The sequence below is a fragment of the Chionomys nivalis genome, chromosome 18, assembly GCF_950005125.1.
Source record: "Chionomys nivalis chromosome 18, mChiNiv1.1, whole genome shotgun sequence".
NCBI lineage: Eukaryota > Metazoa > Chordata > Mammalia > Rodentia > Cricetidae > Chionomys > Chionomys nivalis.
In genome coordinates, this window is record NC_080103.1 from 42,863,945 (window position 1) to 42,877,589 (window position 13,645).

Below are 13,645 nucleotides of genomic sequence, written 5' to 3' on the forward strand. Positions count from 1 at the left end.
TTGCTGCCTCATAACTGTAATTTGATAGTTATGAATCATAATGTAAACATCTGTGTTTTTAGATGGTCTTATGCATGTCCTGCGAATGGGTCATTTGACCCCAAAGGGGTTGTGACCCACAGGTGGAGAACTGCCATTCCAGGAAAGGACGTTGAATAGCTGAAGGCTGACATTGGGCCCCTTGAAGTCTGTGATATTTTTGTAATATGTGAGTATTAGAAATTGAAAAGTAAATAGAAATGAAAATAAAGATGTGCACTCAAATTCTCCAATTTTTGCCCAGCTTTTGTCCTTTTCTTATACACAGACCACAAGCCCATTGTTAGCTTGGCTTGCTCTGGTTTGATTTAGTTTGATTTGCTGCCAAGAACCATAGAGACTCTCCACTTGTTGAGATAATAAACAGGTCTGTTTTCCCATTTCTTCAGCGAATGTTATGGGTACTTTTTCCTTCTTGACAACCTATGCCAATGCTCCTTAGGGAAATGTTGCCTGGTTTCAGGTCGATGAAGACCTGTGACAGAAAACCCTAACGTTAAGTCTCAAATTTGTCACCTGTCAGAGAAGACCTGTCAGTCAAGAGGTAGATCTCCTCATTCATTGTACACTACTCACTGAGTTAAACTTGCTAACGCTGGTGCTTCCCATCTTCTTTTAATCTTCACTTACACAAAAGGCTTTGTTTTTCCTGGAAGTGGCCTGGATTTACACAGAGAAAAGGGGATGGATTAAAGTTAGGTGACTTTTTAACATCACCCCAGTCTAACACACGCATTGTGTCAGGTTTGCCTCAGACTTAACTACAGTTCTCTCGTGGTGACCCGAGAGTCAACCATTACTTTACATACTTTGACAGTAATCCACGGTGGGTGGATGGTGTTCACAGCCCAGCAGTTGAGTTGTGAAGGAGTTAATGGAATTGAAGAGTTGATCAGTTAAGCAACTGGCAGCATCTATGGGCTACTTCTACATTCATGGACATTTTATGAGTTATGTACCTTCTCGGGGGCTTAGTACTCAATCAAAAATTAAAATGTTAGGAAGTGGAGGATGGGGTAAAAAGAATTTCAATTAGAGGACAAAACTGAACTTCACAGTGAGGAGGGTGAATAATTTTGTCACTCCTAAGAGGAGAGAATTGTATTTAAAAACCCATCAAACGCTAATCAGCTTCATTAGAGTAATGTAGCAAATGTGAGCAGAACTGAGACGTAATTCACACGTTGTGAGCTGAAGTTAAACACACATAAAGAAGCACCATAAATGCTATGCCTTACCCAGCTGCCCCGAGATGTCTCTCAGAAGTACACTGTGAGGTGGACAGTTCTGTCAACTGCACACACTCTAGAATCACCTGGGAAGGAAAACTCAGGGAGAGTTTGTGTGGATCAGCTTAGCCTGTGGGCATCCCTGGGAGGGACTGTCTTCATTATATTAATTGAAATGCCTACTGTGGGCAGCACCATTCCCTGGGCTTGGGTCGTGGACTGTGAAACTATAGGGAGGTGGCTAAGCACAGAAAAGTAGGTGTGCCCTTTCCCAACTATGTGATGGGAACACCCTCTTCAAGTTCCTGTCTGTATACTTCTCTCACAATGATGTGACCTAGAACTGTAAGCTAAAATGAACCTTTGCTCCTGTAAGTTGCTTTTTGTTGGGCCATTTTTTGCCGCAACAGAAATGAAATTGGAAAACCAGGAGAATAATGTAAAACAAATGAAACACAGAGACCACACACGAGTTCAGCCCCGTCATGGCATCCGGTTTGCAGCATCATCTCAGCCCAATAGCAGGTTGTTTCAAACTGCCAACATCTTTGTGCTGAGTGAGCTTATTCTATTGGCTACAAACACGGACTCTGAATTCCAGAAGAGACATCTTCTTATATTTTGTCTTTTTAATAGTAAACATCAGCTCACCACACAGACAGTAAATTAGGCTGGCTTTGGATCATGATTGTGTGCATGGCCAGAAGTGGTAGGCTCTGGATGCACATAAAAAAAATCAATATTTTAATAAGCATATAAATGAAAATTCTACTACTATATATGAGTTGCACAGAATAGGAGTAATGTCAGATATCACTAATTTATATGATACATCAGGAAAACCCTCCAAAAATGCTTTCATATACTTCGGAGTGATAGAGAAAATTTTTGTGACCATGAATATTATTTCTACTTATAGAATTGATCAGGACTTCCAGTTACCGTCTTATTCGGGAACGATTAAGGAATCAAATGAGAACACAGAGGAGAGCTGGGTGCAGGACTTGATACACAGAAGGCTCTTGGGGGAAACTGGTGATGGTTTTCTGGACAGAGAAAGATGGGACTACATGAGGTAATTTCTGCTTCAAGATTTCTTTACCTACTCTATCTTCCCCTCCATTTTTAAGTGGTTGTTTTTCTGGTATTTTTGTAAAGAATTCCTTATTAAGAAATAGGAGATTAGAAAGATGGATCAGCACCCATATATTTATAAAAATGCCAGTCCGTGTAGCAGCTGGCTGATAATGCTAACCTTTGGTGGGCAGAGACAGGAAACCAAACCAAAACAATAACAACAACAACAACAATAAAACTCCAATTCTTAACCAAAGTTATAAGGCAAAGGACAAACTGTGAAAGTTATTCACAACATGTAGGGAGGAAAAAGAATATTCAAAAAGGTGTTACAAATACTGAGGAAGTAATTTTAAAAAGTTAAGAATGTGAAGCTGCTTCTGCCTCCTGAAGGCTGGGGTTACAAGTGTGTGTCACCATGCTTGTACATAATATGCTTTCTAACAATTTCATTTATGAGAATCTATTCTAAGAAAGTAAGCAGACAAATAAAAAAGATATTTATCTAGTGATGGGGGAAAGTCTATATGACATTTAAAATATTTTAATAATTTAAGGCTTTTTATGACAATGAGACACATCTGCTCCTGACAGCATCAATCTACTTCAAGAGGAAGATGGGCATCGAAGAGGTTCCTTATGTAGTTTGATAGACATTTGGGCAAGAAACTGCTCTTGCCTGGACTGTTGCATAAACTGGACACAAAGAACCTGCAGAGAGAGGACTGCTAAACTTGCCTAAAGGTGAGATGGTCTTTCGGGGTTCCTGATTCATGAAAGAGTCTGTGAGACATTCTGCAGGACATAGCAGAAAGTGACTGAACTGCCTTTGAAATTTCCTGCTTCATGGAAATGTCTGCTGGATACTATCGGCCTGAAGGCTAAAGATGGATGCCCCAACGGTACAGAGGAACTTTGGGTGACTGTCCAGGCAGTGAGATGTCTCTGTCATTTCTAGAGTTTGGAAGTTACTTATTTCTTGTTGGCTTAGGTAATATTATATCCTTCTGGAGTCTTTGATGGAGTTGAAGAATGGATAGATAACTATAGTTTTCCTTAGTTATGATAAAAGATAAAATAGATACAAATATTGTAACTGTAATTCTTGCTTGATAACTGTTTTGTTATATGTAATCTTACTATGTTAAAGTGAAAGCCTTTCTTTTTTATTTAAACAGAAAAAGGGGAATGATGGGGGAGAGTCTTCTGTTTTGTGTTGATTTCATTGGTTAAATAAAGAAACTGCCTTGGCCCTTTGACAGGACAGAAAATTAGGTAGGCGGAGTAAACAGAACAGAATGCTGGGAGAAAGAAGCCGAGTCAGGCAGTCGCCATGATTCTCCCACCCAACACAGATGCAGGTTAGGATCTTGCTGGGAAGCTACCACCTGTGGTGGTACACAGATTATTAGAAATGGGTTAATCTAGATGTGAGAGGTAGCCAGTAAAAGGCTAGAGCTAATGGGCCAAGCAGTGTTTAAAAAAATACAGTTTCCGTGTAATTATTTTGGGGCATAAGCTAGCTGGCAGCCAGGAGCCGGTTGGCAGGAACGTGGCCCACAGCTCCTCACAACAATCTAGGGATCAGCAATAGCAGAAAAACATTTAGAAATATTAGAAGTCATGAAAAGACTTGCAATAGATTGTTGAATGAAAATATACTTATAAGGCTGCATACCTTTGTATGAAAACATGTGCGTGCATGCGTGCATGTTTGTGTGTATGTGTGTGTGTGTGTGTGTATAAGTCTACAAATATCTGAAAGGCCCCAACCTAGTCAGTGATTTTCTTTAACTGGAGGAATGTATTTATACATTTGCTTTCTTCTTATTGTTGAGCAATTCGGATTGTATATAAGGACCACTTACAACTCTGCTGAGAATCTTGTTCTTGTCTCTGCCCTACCTTGAGCCCATTACTTCTATTCCCTGCTCTGATGCACACAGGAGAAAGGGCTTTGCTTATCACTCTGCTTGAAATGGAAGCACCACCACTCGCTTTCCGTATCCCAACCTCAGTCCTGCGTTAGTCGGTGTGCTTAACGCCATCTATCATATTTCCATTTTATTTGTTTGTTTATTGTAAAACTTCCTCACCTGCACTAAAGAGGAAACCTTGCAAGGACCCCATGCTGAGAACCATGCCAATGATCATACATTTAATAAGCAAGTGATAAATTAGTAAACGAAGTAACTGCCATTCTAAACTGCACACCCTGCAAAACAATTCCCAGAGAATTCCTTTAAGGGGGAAGAATTATTCATTTATAAACACCAGGAGTTTTGTATAGGTCCACCCCTACCAAAGAGAAAATTTTTGCTAACATTCAGGATAATGTCTATGCTGAATTTTACTTAGCCATGTAGTTATAAGTTCAGTTCAGCTTTAGAGTGGCAGAGGTGGGACTTACATACACTTTCTCTTTTGAACCTATAATTAGCACTGAATTAAATGACTTGTAATCAAGACTGCTGAAGGCCTATTTCCAAAGTTTGTTATCTATTTCAGGGAAAACCCAAGGAAGAACACAGAAGTTTCATGGTGGAAATAATAACTGTGAATTACCGTCTCATCGAGCTTGTGACTATTGTTTCCTCTGGTAAACAGGGAGGCAGCACCCCTCCTCTTGATACCACAATTAGAACCCAATGAGTTCTTCTCTGAATTCAGGACTAGAAACTCTGAGAAAGATACATATGCCACCCCACTGATACTGGGTCCTTGGACTTCATAGTGCTGCTGTACCTATTTAAAATCTGAGAGAAAATGCTAGGAAAAGAAGAGCAATCTCAAACTCGTGTTCACCTGTTTGTTTCTCAGTGGCTGGACCACTTCTCTGACACACAGCTCCAGATCTGTGACGTAATCCCTCTCCGTCTGTATCAGCTCCCTGATGATTTTGGTCCGCTTTGCCATCATCTTTCTCATCTGTTGCTCTTCCTCAGGGGTTGAGGTCTCAGTGGAGGAGCGCTCAGTCTGCGGAGTCATCTTTTCTGTGAAACAACAACATGTTCAGGTGAGATGCTCTGCTGTGGTCTGTTTTTCCTCCAAAACATACAATGCAGGGTTGTTGTTAGCCAGGTGAAAGGCGTAGGGATCTTCACGGTGGGTCCCGGGAAGTCCTATGTTAGCTCCTCACTAGATAAGGATTCTATAAACAAGATGAAGCCGAGTGAGAACTGCTACTACAGTGTCATGAAATGGCATTCAAAAGCCATGGCTTCTGACACATCCTGTTGATGGAATCTCAGTCTACAAAGTTGACCCTCAGTTAACTTTGCATGTATAAAATCTCAATTCGGAACTTCCGGACACGCCTGCTTTTGAAAACAAGGAACATTTTAATTAGGAAGCAAACTGCCTTCCAGTTCTGTTTGTCCCTATTACTAAAAACAATCACCTAGCAGGTAATAATCAGTGGAATGAAAACCAACCGAATGTGATTGGGCTTTTCCATTTCGTTCATCATCAGAACCCATGAATGGTGAGACAGCCGGTGATTTAAAAAAAATTCAACTAAGAATTCTCAAGGATTATCTTTGCTATTGTGTAAATCTTGTTACTTCTTAATTATTGAACCATCCTTACTGTCTTTTCTTTGTTGACTTTGCTTTGTTTTTAAGTCACGGTATTGAGAGGTTGAAATAAATCGTAGGTCTCATGTGCGGCCAAGTATCTGTATGGGATGTTAAGGTAAGAAAGTAAAGATCATCAGGAAAACCTTCTCATAGCAATGCAAAACCCTGGAAGCTACAAACTCATTGTTCACCATAAGTTCAGACGGGGGACCTAAAATCAGGAAAGTCATAGACATCAGGGCTCACTCTCCCTGCCGAGAGAGAGAGAGAGAGAGAGAGAGAGAGAGAGAGAGAGAGAGAGATTAAAGCTTAACTTTCATGTTAGTCTCTACAGTTGAAGACATAATTTTATTTCATTTAAGGTTAATATTCTTGTAACTGACACATTAGAAATCTTCAATGTTGATTCAAACAAGCTTTGCAAAAAGATCTTGAATCCTCTGTATGGAAAATAAAAGGTACGAGCCACAATATATGCAAGAGGTAAAGAGAATTCTACACCTGGCTGCTCGAAGGTAAGTAATGGACTCGGAGGAGGGCTCGGGAGAGGAACCAATAGTCTGTTCTGAAGAGGCTTGCCGGAGAAGGTGAAGCAAAGAGCCTTTAAAAAGCAAAGAGCCTTCTCTTCCTGCCCGAGTAACTCCAGAAATTTAGAAAAGCACACAACCAAACATTTGTGGAGAACGCTGTAAAGGAAACTCCAACATCAGATCGTACTAGAGCGAGCATCAATTTTTCTGCCATTAGGGAAGACCATGACTTGGAAAAGTGACATAAAACCATGCGATTTTACAAGCTTAGGCCATTCCATGCTAAAAATCAATCAATCAATCAATCAATCAATCAATCAATCAATCTCCGGGGGCTGTATCAGAAGATAGAATCTATATAATGAAAATGAATGTTGGGTGTGAGAGTTCTGGAGGCTTCATATTTTATCTGTTTTAGGAATTTGGGGTATACGGTTCTTAATAGACAGTGGCATAATCCTGTATTTCAGAGCCCCAAATAAAAGTACAAGTGATATACCACGCCATTACTATTATTTCTGGGTGAAATGAAATGATGAAGCTCCCTTTGTGAGGGGAGACACAGCAGTGAGTAGCCATGCACCCAGCTATGGAGAACCTTCAAGGGTTTGTATTGCTTTGAGGTTAGGTTGGCCTTGAATTCTCTAGGCAGCTGAGGACAACTTTAGATTTTTTGATCCTCTGGCTTCTGTTTCCCATGTGCTGGGATTACAATTATATGCCCAATTTTCAAATTTGTGCAGCAGTAGGGATCAAACCCAGAGGTTGTACAAGCATTCTAATGACAGTTGGAGTAACAATGACAACAAAGACAGGGAAATAGATTTTAAGTTTTTTAAAATATTGTATATATATTTAAAGTATACAGCATAAGTATACACATATATAGGGAAATGACTTGGTGGGGGCTGTGAGATAGCACAGAGAGAGACTGACAATGTGTAAGGAGTCTTTACTTCAGGGATACATGAAGTTGAGCACAGAAATTCATGCCTATACCAGAGAGCTCACAACCAACTCTAACCCTAACCCTGAGTCCAATTACTTAATATTGTCTTGAAAACTAAACAAACATACTTTACAAAATTAATCTAAGAATGTAACAAGGACCTTTATCTATCTTTGTCAAGGAAATGCCCCTACCACATGTCCCTAGATTTCTTCCAGTTCTAAATTCCAGTCCTCAATTCCACGTCAACGTCTTCCCCACGTGTTCCCGTTGCTGTTCTTCAAAACATAATACAACCATTTTTTTTAATTAAAAATGACATAGTTTTTTTTTTTTGTAGTTCTACTATCATCTTGGCCACAACTGTGGACCACGGGTGCCATTCGGTTGCTATAAGATGTTGGTCAAGATATTCAATTTCAAAGGTGTTTTTCAGGAGCAAAAACTTCTCATAGAACTCGGAGTTGAGCAACCTTCTAGATGTCTTTGTTTGTTCTTCTGACTCAAGTTTATTACAGGAACAAAGACTCAACTCACATCCTTTTATGGTCAGACCTCCAAACATTTTGACATTTGCTTGCATTCTTAAACTAACAACCTCTGCACGATGCGTTGGGGACACCAAGCTTTGTTTTAACAAGCCCCTTCACGCCTTTGAAAATGTTTTGTATACTTGACTTACAGCGAGTTTTACATAGAAATGTATTTGTAGCACAGCAACACCAGCAGCTACCATCACAGTCAGCAGGCAGTTATACAATCAGCATGCAGCTGAGATTAAAAGAACATTTAAATTCTTATAACCAAAAAATATATCCCTGACTGTTAAAGGAGTGATTGCTGCGACTCTCTCTTCCTTCCTTCACCTCTGTAACCTGCAGACATTCTTCTTGCAGCTCTTGTGATGGGTTTGAACTATTTTATTAATCAAATTTAATTGTTAAATTTTGTGAGCGTTCCCAGTCAGAAATGAATGACAGCTGCCAGAGAGCTATACAGAAGAGGGAAATCAGTGAGCAGCTTGTGTGGAAGCTCCTTGGGACCCTTTAAAGAACACAAATGTTAAACTTCCTTGTAGGCAGGGCAGCCGCAGAGATCCGAGATCTTAAAGAAATACAGGTGACGAACATCCCCTAGGCAAGGAAGCCATGAGATTCTTTATTCTACAGTGTTCAGACTGGTTCTGGTTGTCGTTTAAATCACTGGTGTTGGAACACGTGAAAGCATAAACATGGTCTGTCCTGTGTTTCATTTCCCGTGTCGTATTCAGCACATGGAATGAAATAGCCACATGTTAGTTTTGGTTAGTGGGTTTTTTTCCTCAAATATAAGATAACACAATAGTTTTGTATGCCTAATAAATAGCCTAGGTTAAGCTGCAACATTCTGCTAATTACTTGACTTCTCCTTTTACAGATCATCAATTTGTGATAGGCTTTATTGGGACATCATCCATCCTATATCCAGACACACATGGTTCAGCCTTTCACCACCCAAGGTAAATAGTTGTCCCATTGTTTTATGATTGACAACCAGTCAAGAGAACTACTTATTTCTAATGTGGACAGATCAGATGGGAGAGAAGGAGGAAACTAAATATGGAAGTCTGTGTGAGGACCGAGCTGGGCTTTAGAATCCTGAGAACTTGCTGGGGTAGGACTTGCACAAGGAAGACCCTGTTTCTTTATGGATACAAAGGATATGAAAAGATGTTCAATGGTGAGGCTGTGGGGTGGGGAACAGAAGGCTTCCTTCACTGGTAGTCAGGTTCTACACAGAACTAACAATGTGCTTGCTGCTGCTATTACTGCTGCTACTGCTATTTGGGAGTGGATTAAGAAATGATTTTTCAAACTAGTTGAAATAATAACTATTATCAAAGATAAGTACATAGACTTCAGAGTCAGGAAATGTGGGCTCAAACTTTGCCTCTACCATGTATTAGAGCTGTTATCTTCAGCAAACATTTAACAATTTATTTGTAAAATTCCTCATCTATAAATTAGGGTAATGATAGCAAACATTAGAAAGCAGGTTTGGGAATGAAAAAGAATAGATGTTTATTAAACATTTGCAAAGTATAACATATTACAGCACTTGTCAGGTAAATGGTTGTTACAGTTAGTTGTGTTCTCTTTTGTGGCTGTAATCTGGTCTTCACTGCATTAATAGCTGTTTCATAGTTTAGTGTATGACCTATATAAACTGTTTTCATGCATGGACGGACATATGATTATAGTAGTTCATTTGTTTTATTTTCAACGCTAGTGGGCTCACACGCATCTTCTGCAACCACGTTTTGCACTTTCAAAGTGAACTTTATTTTTAAACAATTTTCCTTAAAAATAGTTTTAACTTATATTTATTGCTATTGTGTGTGTGTGTGTGTGAGAGAGAGAGAGAGAGAGAGAGAGAGAGAGAGAGAGAGAGAGAGAGAAAGAAAGAGAGAGAGAGCGCGCGCCAAAGTCTAACCAGAAGAAAATACTTACATCTAGGACACATTCTAAATCAAAACCAGCAAGAGGAAACACACTCGGGAGCACAAGTAGAAACGAAACCATCAAAAATGCTTCCAAAAAAGCACATTACTCTCACTATCCCAGCCTTTGCTCTGGATGAAGGCAGAAAAGAAGTTTCCTCTGATAAAACTCTGACTTTTATGAGTTTTGGATTTGAATTTATTGAATGTTTAACAATTAATTCTTAAACCCTAAAACTGTCCTTGGAACGGGGACACATCTACTTCAAAACATCAAGTAACAAGTCTCATTTCTCACGTCTCTTCACTCTAGTGGGGGAGGAACACACACAGTTGCAATATCCTGTTTAAGATCCTCCAAGGTGATGAGTGATGGGGAAATGAAGCAAGGAGCATGACTAGCAAGAGCTCAGGCGGCATAATGGTTTTAAATGAGAGACCAAGAAGGGTTTAATATTGAGCAAGAATCTGAAGGACTGGAAACACAGGTAAGTGGAGAAACCGGTTAGTGGAAAGCTGGGGCCCAAGGGCGTAAGCTTCATTTAGGTTGAGGAAGGTCAGTGGCCAGGAAAGGCGATAAGAGAACTGCAGGAAAGAATAGCATGGGGGAGACTGAGCTGGCTTGTACACATCTTCATACTATAACACAAAGGCCTTAATGCATTTCAAATGTTTTGAAGTGAAGCATATACTTTAGAACACTATGGCGGACCACTTAAATATGTGACATTTCTAAACACTTAGAGACAAAATGGAATGAGGGGAAACAGTTCAAAGGAAGAGATGAAAGAGACAGACAGGAGCAAGTGTACGGCAGTCACCCGAATCATGAGAAATCAATAGCCAGCAACCAAGTGCTTAGAAGTCCATATGTGAACCAAGCACATGGGAAAAGTAGGAGTGAACTTATTTTGCCAGTGTCATGTAAACAGTGGTTGGAAGACAGTCAATGTGTCTGAGGAGAATGGTCACTACATAACATTAAAGTGTTCTGTTCATCGGGAAGACAAAAAAATCTAAGCTCCATGAGAAAATCAAAATACGACATGACATCAAAAGACGAGAAGCAAAACACTGGAAAATTGTGTGCAGGAATAGATAAACCACCCCAGCCATGATCTGTAGCGTTGAAAACACAGCATAATACCTGATGGGCCTGCCAGGAAAAAAAATATTTCCAACAGACACTCAGAGATGCAGGTTCTTCTAAAGGCCTAACATAACCTTTCTCAAAATATGCCAAATAAATGACTGAAAGGGATGGAGACATAGCCATTCACAAAATATCAGAATAAAACTGGAGTTCTTGCACTTCAAAACTAATTGGAACCATGCCAGAATGACAGACATATAGATAATAAAATAGATTATAAAGATAGAAATACACCATCTCCTTTGTGGTTACTGACTTTCCATCTACATAGAAGCCAAGATTATTCAAGAGTAGAGAATTATTTTTCAGGAAATGGTGCTAGAAGAAGCAGAAATGACATCAAACCTTTACTTGATAGTATTTATATAAAATTTTAGTCTTTAGTCCTCTAAGTTGAACCTCTAGCTGTAAAACTCTGAGAAGAAAATATAGTGTAAAGTTTTCATGATACATTTGGCAGTGATTACTTGGATATTGACACCAAAGGGTAAAACTACAACAACTAGAAAACTTAAGTAACTGAACTTCAGGAAAAGTTTTAAAATTTGTGAAGAATAACATCAGTGTACTAAAAATCTTACCCATAAGGTGGGAGACAAAGCTTAAAAATTAACATCTAGACCATGTGAAGAACTTCTGAAATTGAACAACAAAAATAAAAAAAAATAATCATCCAAAATGGGCAAAGCACTTGAACAAACATTTCCCTAAATATACACAGCCAGTGTGTGTCTGAAAAGACTCCCAATATTATTAATCAAGAAGGGAATGCAAATCAAACACAGTAAGACACCACTCAATGGGGTCCTGGATTGCTAATAAAGACAAACCACAAGAAATTCCTGCCATGATGCGGAGAATCTAGAACTCTTCCACACAACTGGTGGGAATGCAAAAATGATCCCGACACTGTGAACAGTGTGATGATTCCTCCAGCAATCAACAATGGGTTACTATGTAGTGCAGCAATTGCACTTGCGAGTGTGTTTCTACATTAACGGAAAGCACGACGTGCAAGAGGTCTGTGTACATGTGTTTATAGCAGCACTGGCCTTGTCAGTGGTCAGCCATGGATAATGGATAAGCAGACTGTAGCAAACACATTACACAGAACATTATTAAGCCTTCAGATAGAAGGAAATGCTGCCATTCATTACAACATGCATGACTATTAGGAACACTGTGTGGAGAGGAACAAACCAGGAGAAAAGGTTGAATGCATATGATGTCACCTAATTGAGGTTCTCAAAACAGTCAAAGACCCCAAAGACAGCTGGTGTGGTGGCACCACTCAGGAGGCAGAGGAGGAATTTTGAGAGCACCCCAAGCTATCCAGTGAGACTCTGTCTCACAAAACCAAACAGAAATCACAGAGCTAGAAAGAGAATAGTTGGCAGGATCAGTGAAACATTCTCTTTGAATTTTTAAAAAAGTATTTTTATCTTTCGTGTAAGTGTGTGACGGTACATCTGCAGATGCCTGTGGATGACAGAAGACGGCACTGGGTCCCCTGGAGCTCTACATATGGTTCTGTGCTAAGGCTATGAGCACTGGAAACCAAAGTCAGGTCCTCTGAAGGGGCAGCAAGTACTCTTAACCCCTGAGTCATCCTGTCACTCTACCCAGAGGGTTACAAGATGAAAATGGTTTTGGACCTGGGTGGTGGTGACATTATAATATTATGGATATATTTAACATCATTGAACTATATATTTAAAATGGTTATGATGCTAATCTTTATAAACATTGCTAGGATTTTTTTAATTGAGGGAAATACTACATAATGAGATCATAAAACAGAAGGAAAACACAGGCATCCAAGGCTTTCTGGATATATTAAAATTTCCTCACAATTAAACATTTATTTTAGTAATTGAAAAGGAAGAGGTTTCAATGTCAGAAACTGTTTCAAAATGCAAAACGATGCTGGGTTGAGTTTGGAGCACAGCAATTTAAACAAAATAGACTGTATCTTTAAAAATAACATCTTAAAGGATTTCTAAACACCACACGGAGAGCGTGGCTTATAAAAGTGGAGACGTGAGGTATAAATAGAGTAAGCCTTATAACCGAATGTAGCTTTGTTCCAGACGGCACCTTGGTGAAGAACGACCTTCATAGTTAATTACATTCTTGTATCTCAGCTGTTCCACGGTACCACATGTGCCGCACACTTGACTGACATCCTTGAGCCTGGCTGCCTTCTATCATGTGCGGTGTGTGCTGCATCAAATTCCCTAGAAAAACTGTTATTCCAAGGTAATGTGTATAATAAAGCCATTCTCTTGGTGTCCAGCAGCATGACTTGTGACTGTACTGTCAGAATGAGAGCCACATTGATTAATACTCACCAGCTAACTCAGAGACACGCTTCCTGGGCAAGAGGACCATTTTGTTCTCACAAAATGTTAAGATGAGTGTGGTTTCTTGGTGAGATTCAATACAAAGCATCAATAAGTTGCTAAAGGAGGATAACTTGGGCCCGAGAGTGATGGTAATTTTAATACTTCCTACAGTTTCTCCTCCTCCCAATGTTACATGTCTTTCTCCCATCTCTTTCATTGCAGCAACATGTGGATAATATAAAAGGCACTGTGCTGCTTTGAAGTGT

The 13,645-nt window shown here is 39.6% G+C and overlaps 1 protein-coding gene across 1 annotated transcript in view; it reads right to left on the reverse strand.

Moving 5' to 3' along the window:
• Arhgef38 (Rho guanine nucleotide exchange factor 38) overlaps window positions 1-13,645 on the reverse strand; it is a 90,185-nt gene that overhangs the window by 61,979 nt on the left and 14,561 nt on the right. The window contains exon 2 of the mRNA XM_057793989.1: window positions 5,151-5,338. Within this exon, the coding sequence (XP_057649972.1) occupies window positions 5,151-5,338 (188 nt within the window). The remainder of the gene's footprint in view (window positions 1-5,150; window positions 5,339-13,645) is intronic.